Source organism: Erythranthe guttata, chromosome 4 (genome assembly GCF_056151865.1).
Source record: "Erythranthe guttata isolate IM_541 chromosome 4, IM_541, whole genome shotgun sequence".
Taxonomy (NCBI): domain Eukaryota; kingdom Viridiplantae; phylum Streptophyta; class Magnoliopsida; order Lamiales; family Phrymaceae; genus Erythranthe; species Erythranthe guttata.
The window spans coordinates 16,344,789-16,357,713 of NC_142536.1; the positions used below are offsets into that span (position 1 = coordinate 16,344,789).

At 32.0% G+C, this 12,925-nt stretch overlaps 1 protein-coding gene and 1 pseudogene across 2 annotated transcripts; both read right to left on the reverse strand.

The window, feature by feature from the left end:
* Window positions 1-1,423: 1,423 nt before the first annotated feature.
* LOC105972610 (transcription factor MYB1R1) lies at window positions 1,424-3,407 on the reverse strand. Its single transcript, XM_012997576.2, has 3 exons — window positions 3,031-3,407; window positions 2,342-2,550; window positions 1,424-2,105 (listed from the first exon to the last, which is right to left on the reverse strand). Exons 1-3 carry the CDS (start codon window positions 3,332-3,334, stop codon window positions 1,716-1,718), a joined length of 903 nt encoding a protein of 300 aa, XP_012853030.2. The 5' UTR covers window positions 3,335-3,407; the 3' UTR covers window positions 1,424-1,715.
* A 6,833-nt stretch (window positions 3,408-10,240) lies between these two features.
* LOC105961194 (chalcone--flavanone isomerase-like) lies at window positions 10,241-12,416 on the reverse strand (annotated as a pseudogene). The gene is made up of 6 exons (XR_016030920.1): window positions 11,968-12,416; window positions 11,734-11,806; window positions 11,492-11,650; window positions 11,183-11,406; window positions 10,691-11,084; window positions 10,241-10,492 (listed from the first exon to the last, which is right to left on the reverse strand). The product of XR_016030920.1 is annotated as a chalcone--flavanone isomerase-like (transcript).
* Between the last annotated feature and the right edge of the window lie 509 nt (window positions 12,417-12,925).

Consider the following 12,925-nt stretch of genomic DNA (forward strand, 5'->3'; position numbering starts at 1 on the left):
AGCTCTTAGAAATCTTTACAATTTGGTGACAAGTTTCTACCTACAACTTTTTAGAGAGTGGTTCTACCGAACATTTCATATTTTAGTTAACCTACAAGCTTCTTTGGGCTATTTTTTATCTTTTTTTATTTACATTAGAACCTCTTTGCCAAATATCATAAAACGTGATCCACAAAATAGGCGGACCGTGACACCATGTCATTTTTTGTTGTTTAAAAATTATTGCTATTTTTTCGACAACCGTCTTATATAATCTATTATTAAACTAACAATGTTACTTTAACACATCTCAAGTATTGATGCAAATACGTTTCGACTTCATGAGAAATTTAATGACGTTAGAAGTTTATACGAAATAAAAGTGATTATATTTTGTAGAGATATTATAATATGCCTAAACCCTCATTACAATATTATTTTCTTTTTTAAATTTCTAAAATAACAAACTAGATGAAATGCCAACTTTTGTGACGAGAACTTATGAAATTTACTTCTCGGTTTTCGAATTTAAAATTGGATCGCGACGATTTTCTAGAAATTTCAAGATATTTTTAATTATCAATATTGGATATAAACTACATTTTTTTTCGGGGCCCTTCTAGTTTGAGTGTCCTAAGCGGTCGCATGTGCAGCTTGCTCTCGTGGTCGACCCCGTTGTTTAATCGAACAAAGTTAGCTTTCCGTATTTGTACGGTTATTCACTTTTGATATTCGAAGGTTCAAATATTATCTTGAATTGAGAAAAAAGGGTCAAAAGAGTTTAAAGGAAGAATTTTGGATAGAATTTTTTTTCAGAAGCAAGTCCCAATGGAGATAAGATGACCACGTGAATTAGGTCAAATTCTATCACACCAAACTCATTTAATAACTCATCCAAACAGGTGCTAAGGATCAGCAATTGAAAATCTGAAAAAGCATTAACTGCTTAGAAAGTTATTTATCTTTGGATAATGTAAGTTGTTATGAATGTCACCAAAATGATGTAAACCTCCCAACATTCTCAACCCAACTTGCCATTACAATACACATTATCCCATGGGCTGTCCGCTAACACCGTGTTTGGTTGACAAGATAAGATTAGTCAATATAAGATTAAATAATATAATATGTATTATTGAATCTTGGAAAGTCGGACAAAAACATGTCATATTTGCGGGTTGACCTAACAAATTATTGTAAATGTCAAACATCAAACAAAGTCCTATTGTTTAGTTAATAATGAATAATCTCCCAACCAAACGAGGCCTTAAATAAAATACTACCAAAGTAACTAACATAACAAACCCAGTTATACGGTTCGGTTAGATAATTACCAAATTACCGAAATTTCGCTACTCAGTACACATACAGAATTACCGAGAGTTATAAAGCGAAAAAAAACGGAGTAGCAAATCGAATTCATGAAACATAAACGAAAATGGTATAGTTAATTGTTCTCTATTTCATTTTGAACAACAATAAAATGAGAAAAAAACAAAGAATCTTAAATATTAGCAATAGTAACAAGGACGAGACAACAAAGATTTACAATGCATAGATGGAATTTCTAGTCAAGCTACTTGTGCTATCTATTCTTAATCAAACACCTCTATTTTATTATTAAAAAAATAAAAATAAAAATAAAAAAACTTTCTAATCATCAAAATGAACCATCTTTGGTTTCAGTTTTATTCTGTTTTTTTTTTTTTTTTTTCTGTTTTTCAATCATTTCTTCCTCAAGAAACACTTGAAATCACCTGCCCCGATGATGACAACGACAGCCTCAAAGACAATGGTGATGTCTCAGATGGCAACTGTTGATTTAAGTTAAGATCAATCATTGTCGATGAAGGTGGCATATGAAGAACCGGAACTTGATGAACGAACATTGACGATGAATTGTTCATTGGAATATTCCGACCAAAAGCTGCGTTTGTCATCGGATTTTCGCCTTGCATTGGTACTAGAACAGGGGTAACAATCACAGGGAAATGCATAATTGAATATCCTCTCATTCCGGAAGTTACAGGTGGCGGTGGCGGCATAGAGGTGGTTGGCTGAGGAAGTGGCTGAGATGGGCCGCTTTGATGGTGGTTTCTTGACTCTTCCATTGGCACTGCATTTACCTAATCACCAAAATAAAAAAATCCCGAAATCGTTAGTTTACACCAGATTAAACAGAATCTTGATATGTTATTCATTGTGTATTTTGGTCAAAACATTAGCCGCAAAATCGGCAAACCACATTGCTTTTTTACAAAACGATTTCAGATTCAAGAACCAACAAAAATACAAGATCTAATCATACTACACAAGAAAAGCCGATAAATATATAATATCGACAACCAAGTAAGAGATTTACCGAGTCGGTGGTGATGTCGAAGAGGCTAGAGCGGCGGCGGCGGCGGTTGATATTACTCCGGCGGAGGAAGTATTTCTGAGCATGGCTGGCCACTTGAGTCGGCGTGCGAGTCTTGACGTAATTTCTCGAGATTCCTCTCCAATCACCTTTACCAACCTTTTGCAGTCCAAGCAGGAATAATTTATGCTCTTCCTCTGTCCATGGAACTCCTGAAAATAAATCGAAAAACAATTTGAAAGTGTATCAGAATTTAATTAACCAATCAAAAACAACAATAATAAAATTAATCAGGAAAAAGAATTAGAATGATGATATGAATAAATCCGATTGTCTTTCTTTCTCTGAGCATAGTTTCACTGTTTTGTTTTCTTTTTCTTTTCAGAAAAAATAAATAAAGTAAATATAAAAATCAAATCAACACTGTGTATGACATAAATTCTTCAAAGATGGAAAGATTTTCACACAAGCAAAATCAAAATTATCCAAACAGTAAAATTCGCACCACGAAAATTCGTATGTTTCATCTTTGTAAACCAGATGTGAGAGAGAGAGAGAGAGAGAACAAAAAACTCCATGATCAGAACTTGAATTACAGAAATCAGAGAGTCAAACCAAAAAAAGCAATTTTCAATTCACCAACAAATTTGGGGAAATTACTAAAGCAAAAAGGAGATGACCGGAGATCTAACCTCGCTTACGCTCAACGTTGGCCGGCCGGCGGCGGGCGTCATCGGCGGAGGCGTATCCGACAACTACACCACCATCATCCGCCGCCTTCGGCAACTCATCACCGCTCTTCTCGCTCAGATTAGAAGTATTACTAACAGGCTCGTACTCCGACAGATTATTCATACTAACGCTCTTCCTCATAGGATCAACTTGCACTCTCACCCCAAACAACATAATCTCACCTTCACCACATTCACCACCGTCAATTGAGCCGTTTCCGCCGCCGCTCGCGGCGTCGGACGGCGATTCTCCGCAGAACAACATAAAAAATTTAGAGAGAGAGAGAGAGAGAGGAGAGAGAGAAAAATTGAAACGAATGAATGGTGGTGGATAGAGAGAGGTCAGTTTTATACGAGAAAAATTGCCTTATGGAAACGTGACGGCCGTACAATTGTGTGCTGGAAATTTAATTTAATTTAATTTATTAATTAATAATAATAATAAAATAAATAAGGAAAATCTCCCAAAATTTGAAGATAATATTTTCAATAAATTAGATTGCAAGATAATTAAATATGATGATAAGATAAGGTAATAATGAGCTGTTCCGTTGAAAATTTATCTCCTTTTTCCTTTTTACTCGTGTGAATTTATGGACTATTGATTTTCCTTTTTTATATTTTTTTTCTTTAGATTTTTTTTCCAACCAAAAATAATACCGAGATAAAATAATTAAAGCGGTGTGATTCAGATTGAATTAAAACGATGTAGAGATAACCGCACAACAAGACATCGATAAATTAATACTCGATAAGTTATTTGCTTAAATAATATTTTTTTTTTATCTCGACTCAAATTATTAATTCAATAATTTAATATTTTGTTTAATTATAGATTTAATTTCATTATTCCAATTTATTGCACGAAAGCAATTGTACCGTAATTTAATGCATGCGAAATTAATTAGAAATAAGGTCTAGTAGATAAAGGCAGAGCCATCACTTGTTACTATAGTATACAATACTTGGTTCACTTTCAATAGATTAAAGTTGAGCTTTTGTTAAATGATTATATAACAAAATTGATAAGTCGATGAAATTACGAATTGTATCGATGAATAATTTAATCGTGGAATAGAATTTAAATTAATTAACCGATCTTGGTCCGTCCGAATTCGAATTAAAAATTGGGGAAATATGCAATACCCCCCTCAAATGGAAAATATTATGAGTAAAACCCAATTGACTTTTAAGACTTTTGCAAAAACCCACATCCCAAACTTAATTAGTGAAACCCCCTCAATTAAACATAATAAGACATAAGTACCCTTATTAATAGTTTTTTATAATAAATCAAATATTTAATCACGATATCTTTCCATAACCGTTTCCCTTTATTATAGGCGGATGTAATTCTCCTTGATATACAGGCGTGATTTCAGTCGAGATTAGGTGAGAATAGAGACATCGTCGCCGTTCAACCATTCTGCGATCGTTGCCGGAGTTAAACTGTGTTGAAGGTCAGAGGTTCCGCTTTAATTTTGTTGGTTTCGTAATTGTGGCGGGTTGTAGTGTGTGTATTCAGATATGTGTGTATGTGTATTTAGAACCGAAATTTCATTGTTTCTTTTTTGGGTCGTCTTAATTGGTGTAAATGAATGTTACTGATTGAAAATTTTATACCTTTTTACACAGAGTCATGACTACTCTGCAAATTTTTTGTTCGTTTTGTGTTAATTGATACGCTAGTGTAATTTTATTGTAATTTTTTTTTTTTTGTGTTACTTGATATGTTAGTGTAAGTTTCAATGTGTTTGTTGTGGTTGAATTGAATTCACATAATATCATGTGATTTGTATTTACAGGTAGTGCAGATTTATTCATCAGAAGTAGTCACATAGTAGTCACATAGTAGTCACATAGTAGTCATATAGTATTCTGTGACGCTTTCTTCTTCATTTTAGAAACCAGATTCGAATGTGACTACGCAACTCAACTTCACTGGTTTATCACTACCGAAACACAGCTACTACAGAATACGACTATTAATGGATAAAGTGTGTGGACGATTTTGTATCAAATATCTTCGATTTTGGAATGTGACTGCAGATTGGAAGAGAGAGTTTCGATTTTTTTTGCCGGTTTTTGATTTGGGAGAAAACCAAATCTCTGTGTGTTATTCAAGACGATGCAGTTGTTTTTTTTTTTAATTTATTTTATTTAGAAGCAGTTTTATTAGGAAAAGTAAATAATTAAACCTAATTAGGAGGATTAGGTGCCTAATTATTAGGGATTTCAAAATATTGGATAAATATAAAAAATAAACGTGACTTACTAGAGGGGTAAAAATGAAATTAAATATTCTAGGGGGTTTTCACAAAGAAAGAATTATGGTATGGACATATCACTAGTTTTTATCTATACGAGGGGTGTATTGCTAATGACCCCTTAAAAATTTCCATGAATAGTACTCTACTAGTTGATTTTGAGTAATATTATTAATTTGGGACTATGGTCATAAATGAATAATGGGTAAATTACAAACACCCCCAGATGTATGGTCAAATTACAAAAACACCCCTCTTGTTTGAATAATTACAACCACCCATCAACTCATCAAATTTAGTGGAATGTTCGAGATTATATGGAATATTATCACTTTTGTACCCGTTTTATCACATTCAAACTCTACATTATGAAGCAAGATGATCATAATATGTGATTTTTAGCTTGTATATATCAGTTTGTGGTGCATCGGAAACTGTATTTTTTACACAAAAAGAGTACAAACTAGATCACATTTCACAGAATCTAGATGACTATGTTGAATTTGGCACCATAGAGGTGGAGGTCTAAGAAAAAATCATAGTTGAGGGGGTAGATGTAATTATCCAAACAAGAGGGGGATTTTTGTAATTTGACCATACCTCAGGGGGTGTTTGTAATTTACCCATGAATAATTTCCATAATCACAAAATAGAAAGAAAAAAAGAAAAAGAAATAAAACAGATAAATAAATAATAATAATAATTAAACAAAAAAAAAAAAAGTAAAAGATATTTCACAACAATTTCTCAGGGGAGCGGAGTGGACACGTTTTGAATTCTGATTGGCACATTGTTTATCCGAATTTTCGGAGTTAGTATTTTTCACCAGAAAGAGGCTGTTGACTTTAGATGTAACGTGTCTCAACGAATAGGCGCCACGTGTATTTGTTATTACATTGAAGCTTAAGAAAATTATGTATTATAAAAAAAAAAATATTATATATGTATGGAACAATAGATGTGGATCAACTGATTATGGATATATATTTACCTGGTTAATTATCAAGTAAATAATAAAGTCAACCCGAAAATAAAGTGTAGATTTTTACTACATATTTATACTAATTAAATCCTATATATAAAAGAAGTCAACGATAGAGCAACTATAGTAACAATTTTTGTAATTTTTTTTTTTCTACTAATTATCTTCTTTTTTTTTATTTTTTTAATTCCTTTCTTATCTCAAAGAAACAGTTTGTTACTTTGTTGCTTTCTTTCATATTCCGCTTTCTTTATTAATAAAATCTTCGTAAATATTTTATTTATTTATTTGTTTTCTTTAAAAATTTAATAGTGATATTTTGTAATCAATCTCTTTTTTCTTTTATTAATTTTTGCTTTATTAATTGCATCGTTTGTTTAACAACCAATTTCATATTACGATAAATAAATTTATATAATCTTTTGTCAGTTTGTATAATCATATTTGTATATATGAATATTGAGGTTGTTACTGTAATTTAATATCACTATTAAATTTTATTATAATATTATAATATTATAATATATCCTTTATTATGATGTAATAAATCATTTACTTTTCTTTTTGCTTTTGAAATGTTATCAGGATAAATATATCCTTGTTATTTTATAATAATAAAAAAGTAGTGTTTTTTTTTTAATTAATGTCTTATAGTCGAAATGATAGTCTAATCACATTATAATATGTTTTTAAGTTTTCTCTAAATTTTAAATTTAGAAACTGACTTGAACGTTGGATAATTTTCGTCCGGACAAAGTTAATTAATTTTAATAATTTTTGTATTGTAGTAAGTTGTCATAAATCCAGACAATTTTCGAGTTTTGGGCTTCCCTACTTCTGCAAGTTGCTTACATCTTGAATTAAAAATTAAAAATTAAAAAATAAGAAATTAGAAATTATTTTATTTAAGTTTAGTACATTTGCTTCACAATTTACAAGAGATGGTAAGGACATGTTAATTATTATTTAGCTAACAAACAAACACAACGTTTCAAGGTTGATTTCTTTTTAAGTGGATCAATAAAATTATAATATCTATCATTTTGTTCCATATTATTTGTAACTTTAGAATGTTAATATTGTAATAATTGCATAGTTTTTTAATTATGCTCTTATTAACTCTCCAATATGTTATCTGCATTAATTAGTAAATAAGGGTATTTTAGTCTAATAATATCTATTTTTTTTTCTAAAATCAAGAAATTTTTACTAAGTTTTTTGTAAGATATGTGCAAATGTGAAAAAACGGCAACTATTTACAAACGGAAGAAGTATTAGCATTTGTTAATTTATGGGCACCAATCACCTTTGGTCTTAAAGTTCAATTATTTATGCCAAGACTATAAGAAACTAAACAAGAGAGGCTATTTTCACATACTTCATATTTGAGGCAATGATCATCAATAATGTAATAAAACAAATTTTCATCTCCTACATTAATTGTACTTTTAGGCCCCGTTTGGTTGCCAAGATAAGTTTAGATTAACTAAATAGTTGGACTTAATTTGATGTTTGGTATCCATAATAAATTGTCGGTTCGACCCGCCAAAATTATGTAATCATGCCTTATCTTGCCTTCTAGTGTGTTTTTTTGTTGGACGTCGCAAGCTCCAATAAAATAATTGGGTTTTATTAAACTATTTAATTTTATCTAGACTAATCTTATCTTGCCAACCAAACGGGCTTAGTATATAAATTTAGTTGGATTTCCTTTTAGTAGTCTGACATCCAGGATATTATTTGTAAATTAATCATATATAAAATGGATAACTTAGTCATTTATATATGAAGTTATATATGCTACATCAATTTAAAATATAAATTTACACATTTTTAATTAAAATAATATAAACTAAAACATAGTGCGTTCAAATGATAATTTTACTTTGCACCCTTAAATAATATGTATTTGGGACAATGCACCCTTGAAACAAAATAAAATTATTTTGCATCCTCGGTTTTCATAGCTAATTTCAATGTCCACCCTCACCTACATTCCGGTATAATTTTTCACCGGAAAATTTATTTTCAAGATATCACACGCGGTAATTTTCATCAGAATCATAGTTTGCTTATAAGAGAATAAATTCCGTTATTAACAAGTGAATAAATTTCTTTAAAAAAACCGTGTCAAAATTTTGAAATAGAATATGACAACTTGGTGTACAAAATGCCATTTTCTTATTTCAATGGTGCATTGTGCTAAATGCTTATAATTCAAGGGTGCAAAGTGAAATTTATCCTGCGTTCAAAAACTCATTTTCTACGTATACCTAACGTTCGTCTAAATAAAGCGTAATTAAAGTTTAATACACCATTAGGGGAAAAAAAAACTAAGTAACGTGACTACATGACTTGATTCTAGGCACTGCAGCCAATGTGGTACGATGATTATAATTTAATCAAACTGATTAGTTGCAACTTGATACGAAATTAAAATTATTTATTAAAGAAAAATAAAAGTGTTATCACATGTAAACGAATTTAAGGATTATACTAATATAATTAACTGACAATTTTGTCTCTAACAGTAACAATTAGAAGATGTGATTTGTAATTTGTAAGATAATTAATTAACTAATCTTCAACCTTTCGGACATGATTAAGGATAACCTCTTTTCCGTTAGTATTATTTAATTAATCATTGATAATTAGGTCATTTTTTTTTTGTGGCTTTAAGAGATAAATTTAATATTTAAACCATTTAATATTAGCAAATTGATACACTCAATGACTGACGGACTAATAGAATATTTACAATAATATGTTGTTATTATTGTAAAATTATTTATATCCTAATAAACCTCCAAGAAATGAACTGAATTTTTTTTATATATATATTTGTAATATTCTGTATGAATACATATTATTATATCTATGATAAAAATTAGAAAGAAAGTCGATCAGTCAACTTGTGAGCAACATGAACAATTAAAAATTGGCTCGAACTCAAGATCAAGCTTTTATCAAGTCGGCTCTGTAATCACATGAGCTGACTTAACGATCATTTACATCCCTAATAACATTGCAAAATTAATATATGGGTGTAAGAAAATATTAACCTTTAAATTTATACATATTATTATATATATGATAAAGAAAAATTAAAACTAAAGAGCCAGCCAACTTGAGAGCAACATGAATAACTAAAAAATGGCTCGAACTCAAGCTCAAGCTTTTATAAGTTGACTTAATGATCATGTAACATCCCTCTCTCTCTCTCTCTCTCTCTATATATATATATATATATATATATATATATATATATATATATATATATATATATATATGTGTGTGTGTGTGTGTTTTATTACTAGTAGACATGTATTGATGTATAGGTTTGATTCTCATATATTATTTTTGTTTAATTGCATTTATTGTGATCACTAGTAATGTTAATTAGGTCTACCAAATATCATAACATAATTTTCCATGATCTTATATAATAATAGTAGCCTATCAAGAATATGTAATGCTAATATATTGATTTGATGATGTTGATTTATGATTAATTTAAAGATTATGTCATCATGCTCTTAACCTTATCTTTTAGTCCTTATTTGAAATCTTCCAACTTATGGAAGTGTCTTTTCCTAAGATGCTTTTCTAGTCATTTTCCAAAACAAATTAAAAAATAAAAATAAACAATATTTTCGACCCGAAAACATCTATTATTTCCTATGGCCCAAAAGAAAATCCAAAGAAATATTTTTTTTTCAAATAATTCAAATAAATTGAAAGTGGGAATTTTATTTCAAAATATTATGATTTGAGAATATTTAACATTTTGTTCACACTTAATCCACATGGTATATATATATATATATATATATATATATACTAGTGATGGAGCACCGCGCAAGGCGCGGTGCCCGGTTGATTCATACGAATAAAAAATAAGAGAAAATAATGCAGGCAACGGTGAAGGAGAAGGAGATTTCTTTAATTTCAGAATTAATATTCTTTTTCAGATTCTTCCAAATTAAAACGGAAATACAATGCAAAACAGGTTACAGAAAGCCAAAAATAAGCATATTAATGATGGAAAGAAATTAAATTAATTTTCCATAAATCTCGAAGAACTAACCAAGCGGGTTATGCCGAATCGTAGAAGAAACAGCAGCTCCAGCAGCTGAAGCCTCTGAAACTTCTTCCTTGTTGCTATTGTTATTACCTACTTCAAAGAGGAAACACAATAATGAGAAGCTAATCTTAATTTCTTGATAGTTTATTTAGGTGGATACAACTTGCTGGAACTTTGTTCAATAATCTATAAAAGATGCAAAATCATTAAATCAAACTAAATGAATGCATGACTTGTTGAAGTAATTAGGTAAAAAAGAAGGAGAATAAATTAAATGCAAGAACTGACCACAACTGATGCTGTGTAGCCAAGAATTAAGCCTTTTCTTCAACATTCGTTGAAGCATATTTGATACAAATGCTTTCAGCTTTTAACAGTCTCTTCTCATCTTTAAAGCCCATGAATTGCAGAGGATATACTTTCTTTAGTCCTGAGAAATGAACTAATATAATAATAGAACATGACGAGCCTGGCCTAGTTTTCCTGAGGTTTTGCAGTAGCAGCAGCAACTTTCTCGGGTTCATTCGGCTTCAGCAGCAAATCCGATATTCTTGCAGCCAAACTCTGTTTTGCTGAAGGGGATACACCGTGCCTACCGATAATCGACTCAAGCACTGCTTCCAAGAGTTGTTTGTTCTCTATGACCGCGCTCAGGGGTCGAATCATCTTTGGAGAAGCTAATCTGCAGATCAACAACACACAGTAAAGGAGTCGATTAATAGAGGCGAAAAAAGCAAGTCATCGTTCATCATCTTAATTGCCCAAGAAACGTGTGATCACCGTTGATGAGCCCTCCGGTGATTGAGTGAAGAGGATAGAGCTTCCAGGAGGGAAGTTTTCGTCGCTAAATACTTGGAGGAACTTTTCGATTGCGGCAGACTCTGCATCGGTGTATTTCTCTACTTTTTTCCAGTAGGCGACGCAGTTTTCTGCTACCTTCTCGGAGTATTGTTTGCCAGTTAATGGCAGTATCGTTGTCACGTTTGTGAATTTCTCAAAGGCATCTAAAAATTAACAATTAGGGATTAATAACTTTTTCTTAAAAGAAACAAAAAAAAAAAAAAAAAAAACTGAAAATTGAATCCTTACCAGTGACGATGTCTCCGAAGAAGTCGAGGGAATCCGTCAATTCGTCGGCGGTCTTGCCATTCCACTTAACGGCGAGTGACTGTACAACGTTATCTTCTAGGTAAACCCCAATTGCAGTGAATTTGATGAACCTCCCCTCGATCTCCATCCCTCTCACCCCTGCGCATGTTATCAATAACCATATCAGCGGCGCTGATTTTGAAATTGCACTACTGCTTCAGCAGATAAACGAGAGAACTAACCTGCGCCGCCGAGGAAGAAGGTCTTGGTGGAACCGGGAGGGTTGATCGCTGGAGGAAATACGCATGATTCGACCTGGACTTGTAAAATTAAAGACACTGATATTGCTTAAAATTAAAATTTAAGCAATATTCAATCATAAAAAAATAGCTGAGGAGGGCGGCGATCAGGGAGGTCTTGAAGAGGAAGGCGGAGGGAAGAGAGGGAGGAAAGTAGCTGCGGGGGTGGATGGCTACCTGGGAATTCTTGAGATTGACGGCGGATCCGGAAGGAACATCGGAATTTCCGGGGAGAAGGGAGGCGCGGCGGAGCAGGTGGAGGAAAGGTGCGGTGGGAAGAGACGTTGGCGGCAGAGGCGGTGGGCGGCGAACGCGCGTGGAGGTGGGGGGGGGGGGGGGGGGGGGGGGGAACGATTCCCGCTGCCATGGTTGTGTGGCAAGGAAGAAAGAGGAAGGCCCCTGAGTGGAGAAGAAGAGCGGTGGGGCAGTCAGCATTTGCGGCGGCAGAAAGGAGAGAAGGGAAAAAGGGGAAAAAAAAAAAAAAAGGAAAAGAAGTAGGTCGATCGTGCATTTTCTGAAAGAAAAGGAAAAAGAAAAGAAAGCTGCACGGTGATTGGTGGATTGAAACGAAACGGCGCCGTTTCAGATTAAAAGGGGCCAAAAATAAAGCGTAGAAAATAGGGGGGCGAGAATTGGGGGTTATCAACATATATATATACTTAATATATATATATATATATATATATATATATATATATAAGATTATCTACTTATCAAAAAATATATCTATTTATATAATATAAGATTAATTGAGGTGGGGTGCATCTGGTGAAGGCACATTGTCAACACTTTTTGCCCCACAAATCCATCTATTCTTCTTTCTCAATTCTCTAATAATACTTTTTTGGTACCACTAAGAGTTATTTTAATTACATTTGTCAACTTTCCAATCCAATATTTTTTTCAATGAAGAAGAAAGGTGGTAACACTCACTTAGTTTCAAATTAATTGTCATTTTTTCAATAGTTTTTTTTTTCTATTTTATTTGTCATTGCGAAATTCCGATGATATATTTATTACTATTATTTTGTAATTATGTTCGTGTTATTTTTTTTTTCATTTTAAATTGAGTAGCATTTTTGTAATTTGTGTCCTAATAACTACTAGCTGAGTCAGAATTTTAAATTTGGTTGCC

Coding starts and splice junctions, on each gene's coding strand:
- LOC105972610 (XM_012997576.2), bottom strand. CDS start 3,334: ATGTTGTTCTGCGGAGAATCGCCGTCCGACGCCGCGAGCGGCGGCGGA. Junction 2,551..3,030: donor CAACGTTGAGCGTAAGCGAG/GTTAGATCTCCG, acceptor ATTTATTTTCAG/GAGTTCCATGGACAGAGGAA. Junction 2,106..2,341: donor TCGACATCACCACCGACTCG/GTAAATCTCTTA, acceptor TTTGGTGATTAG/GTAAATGCAGTGCCAATGGA.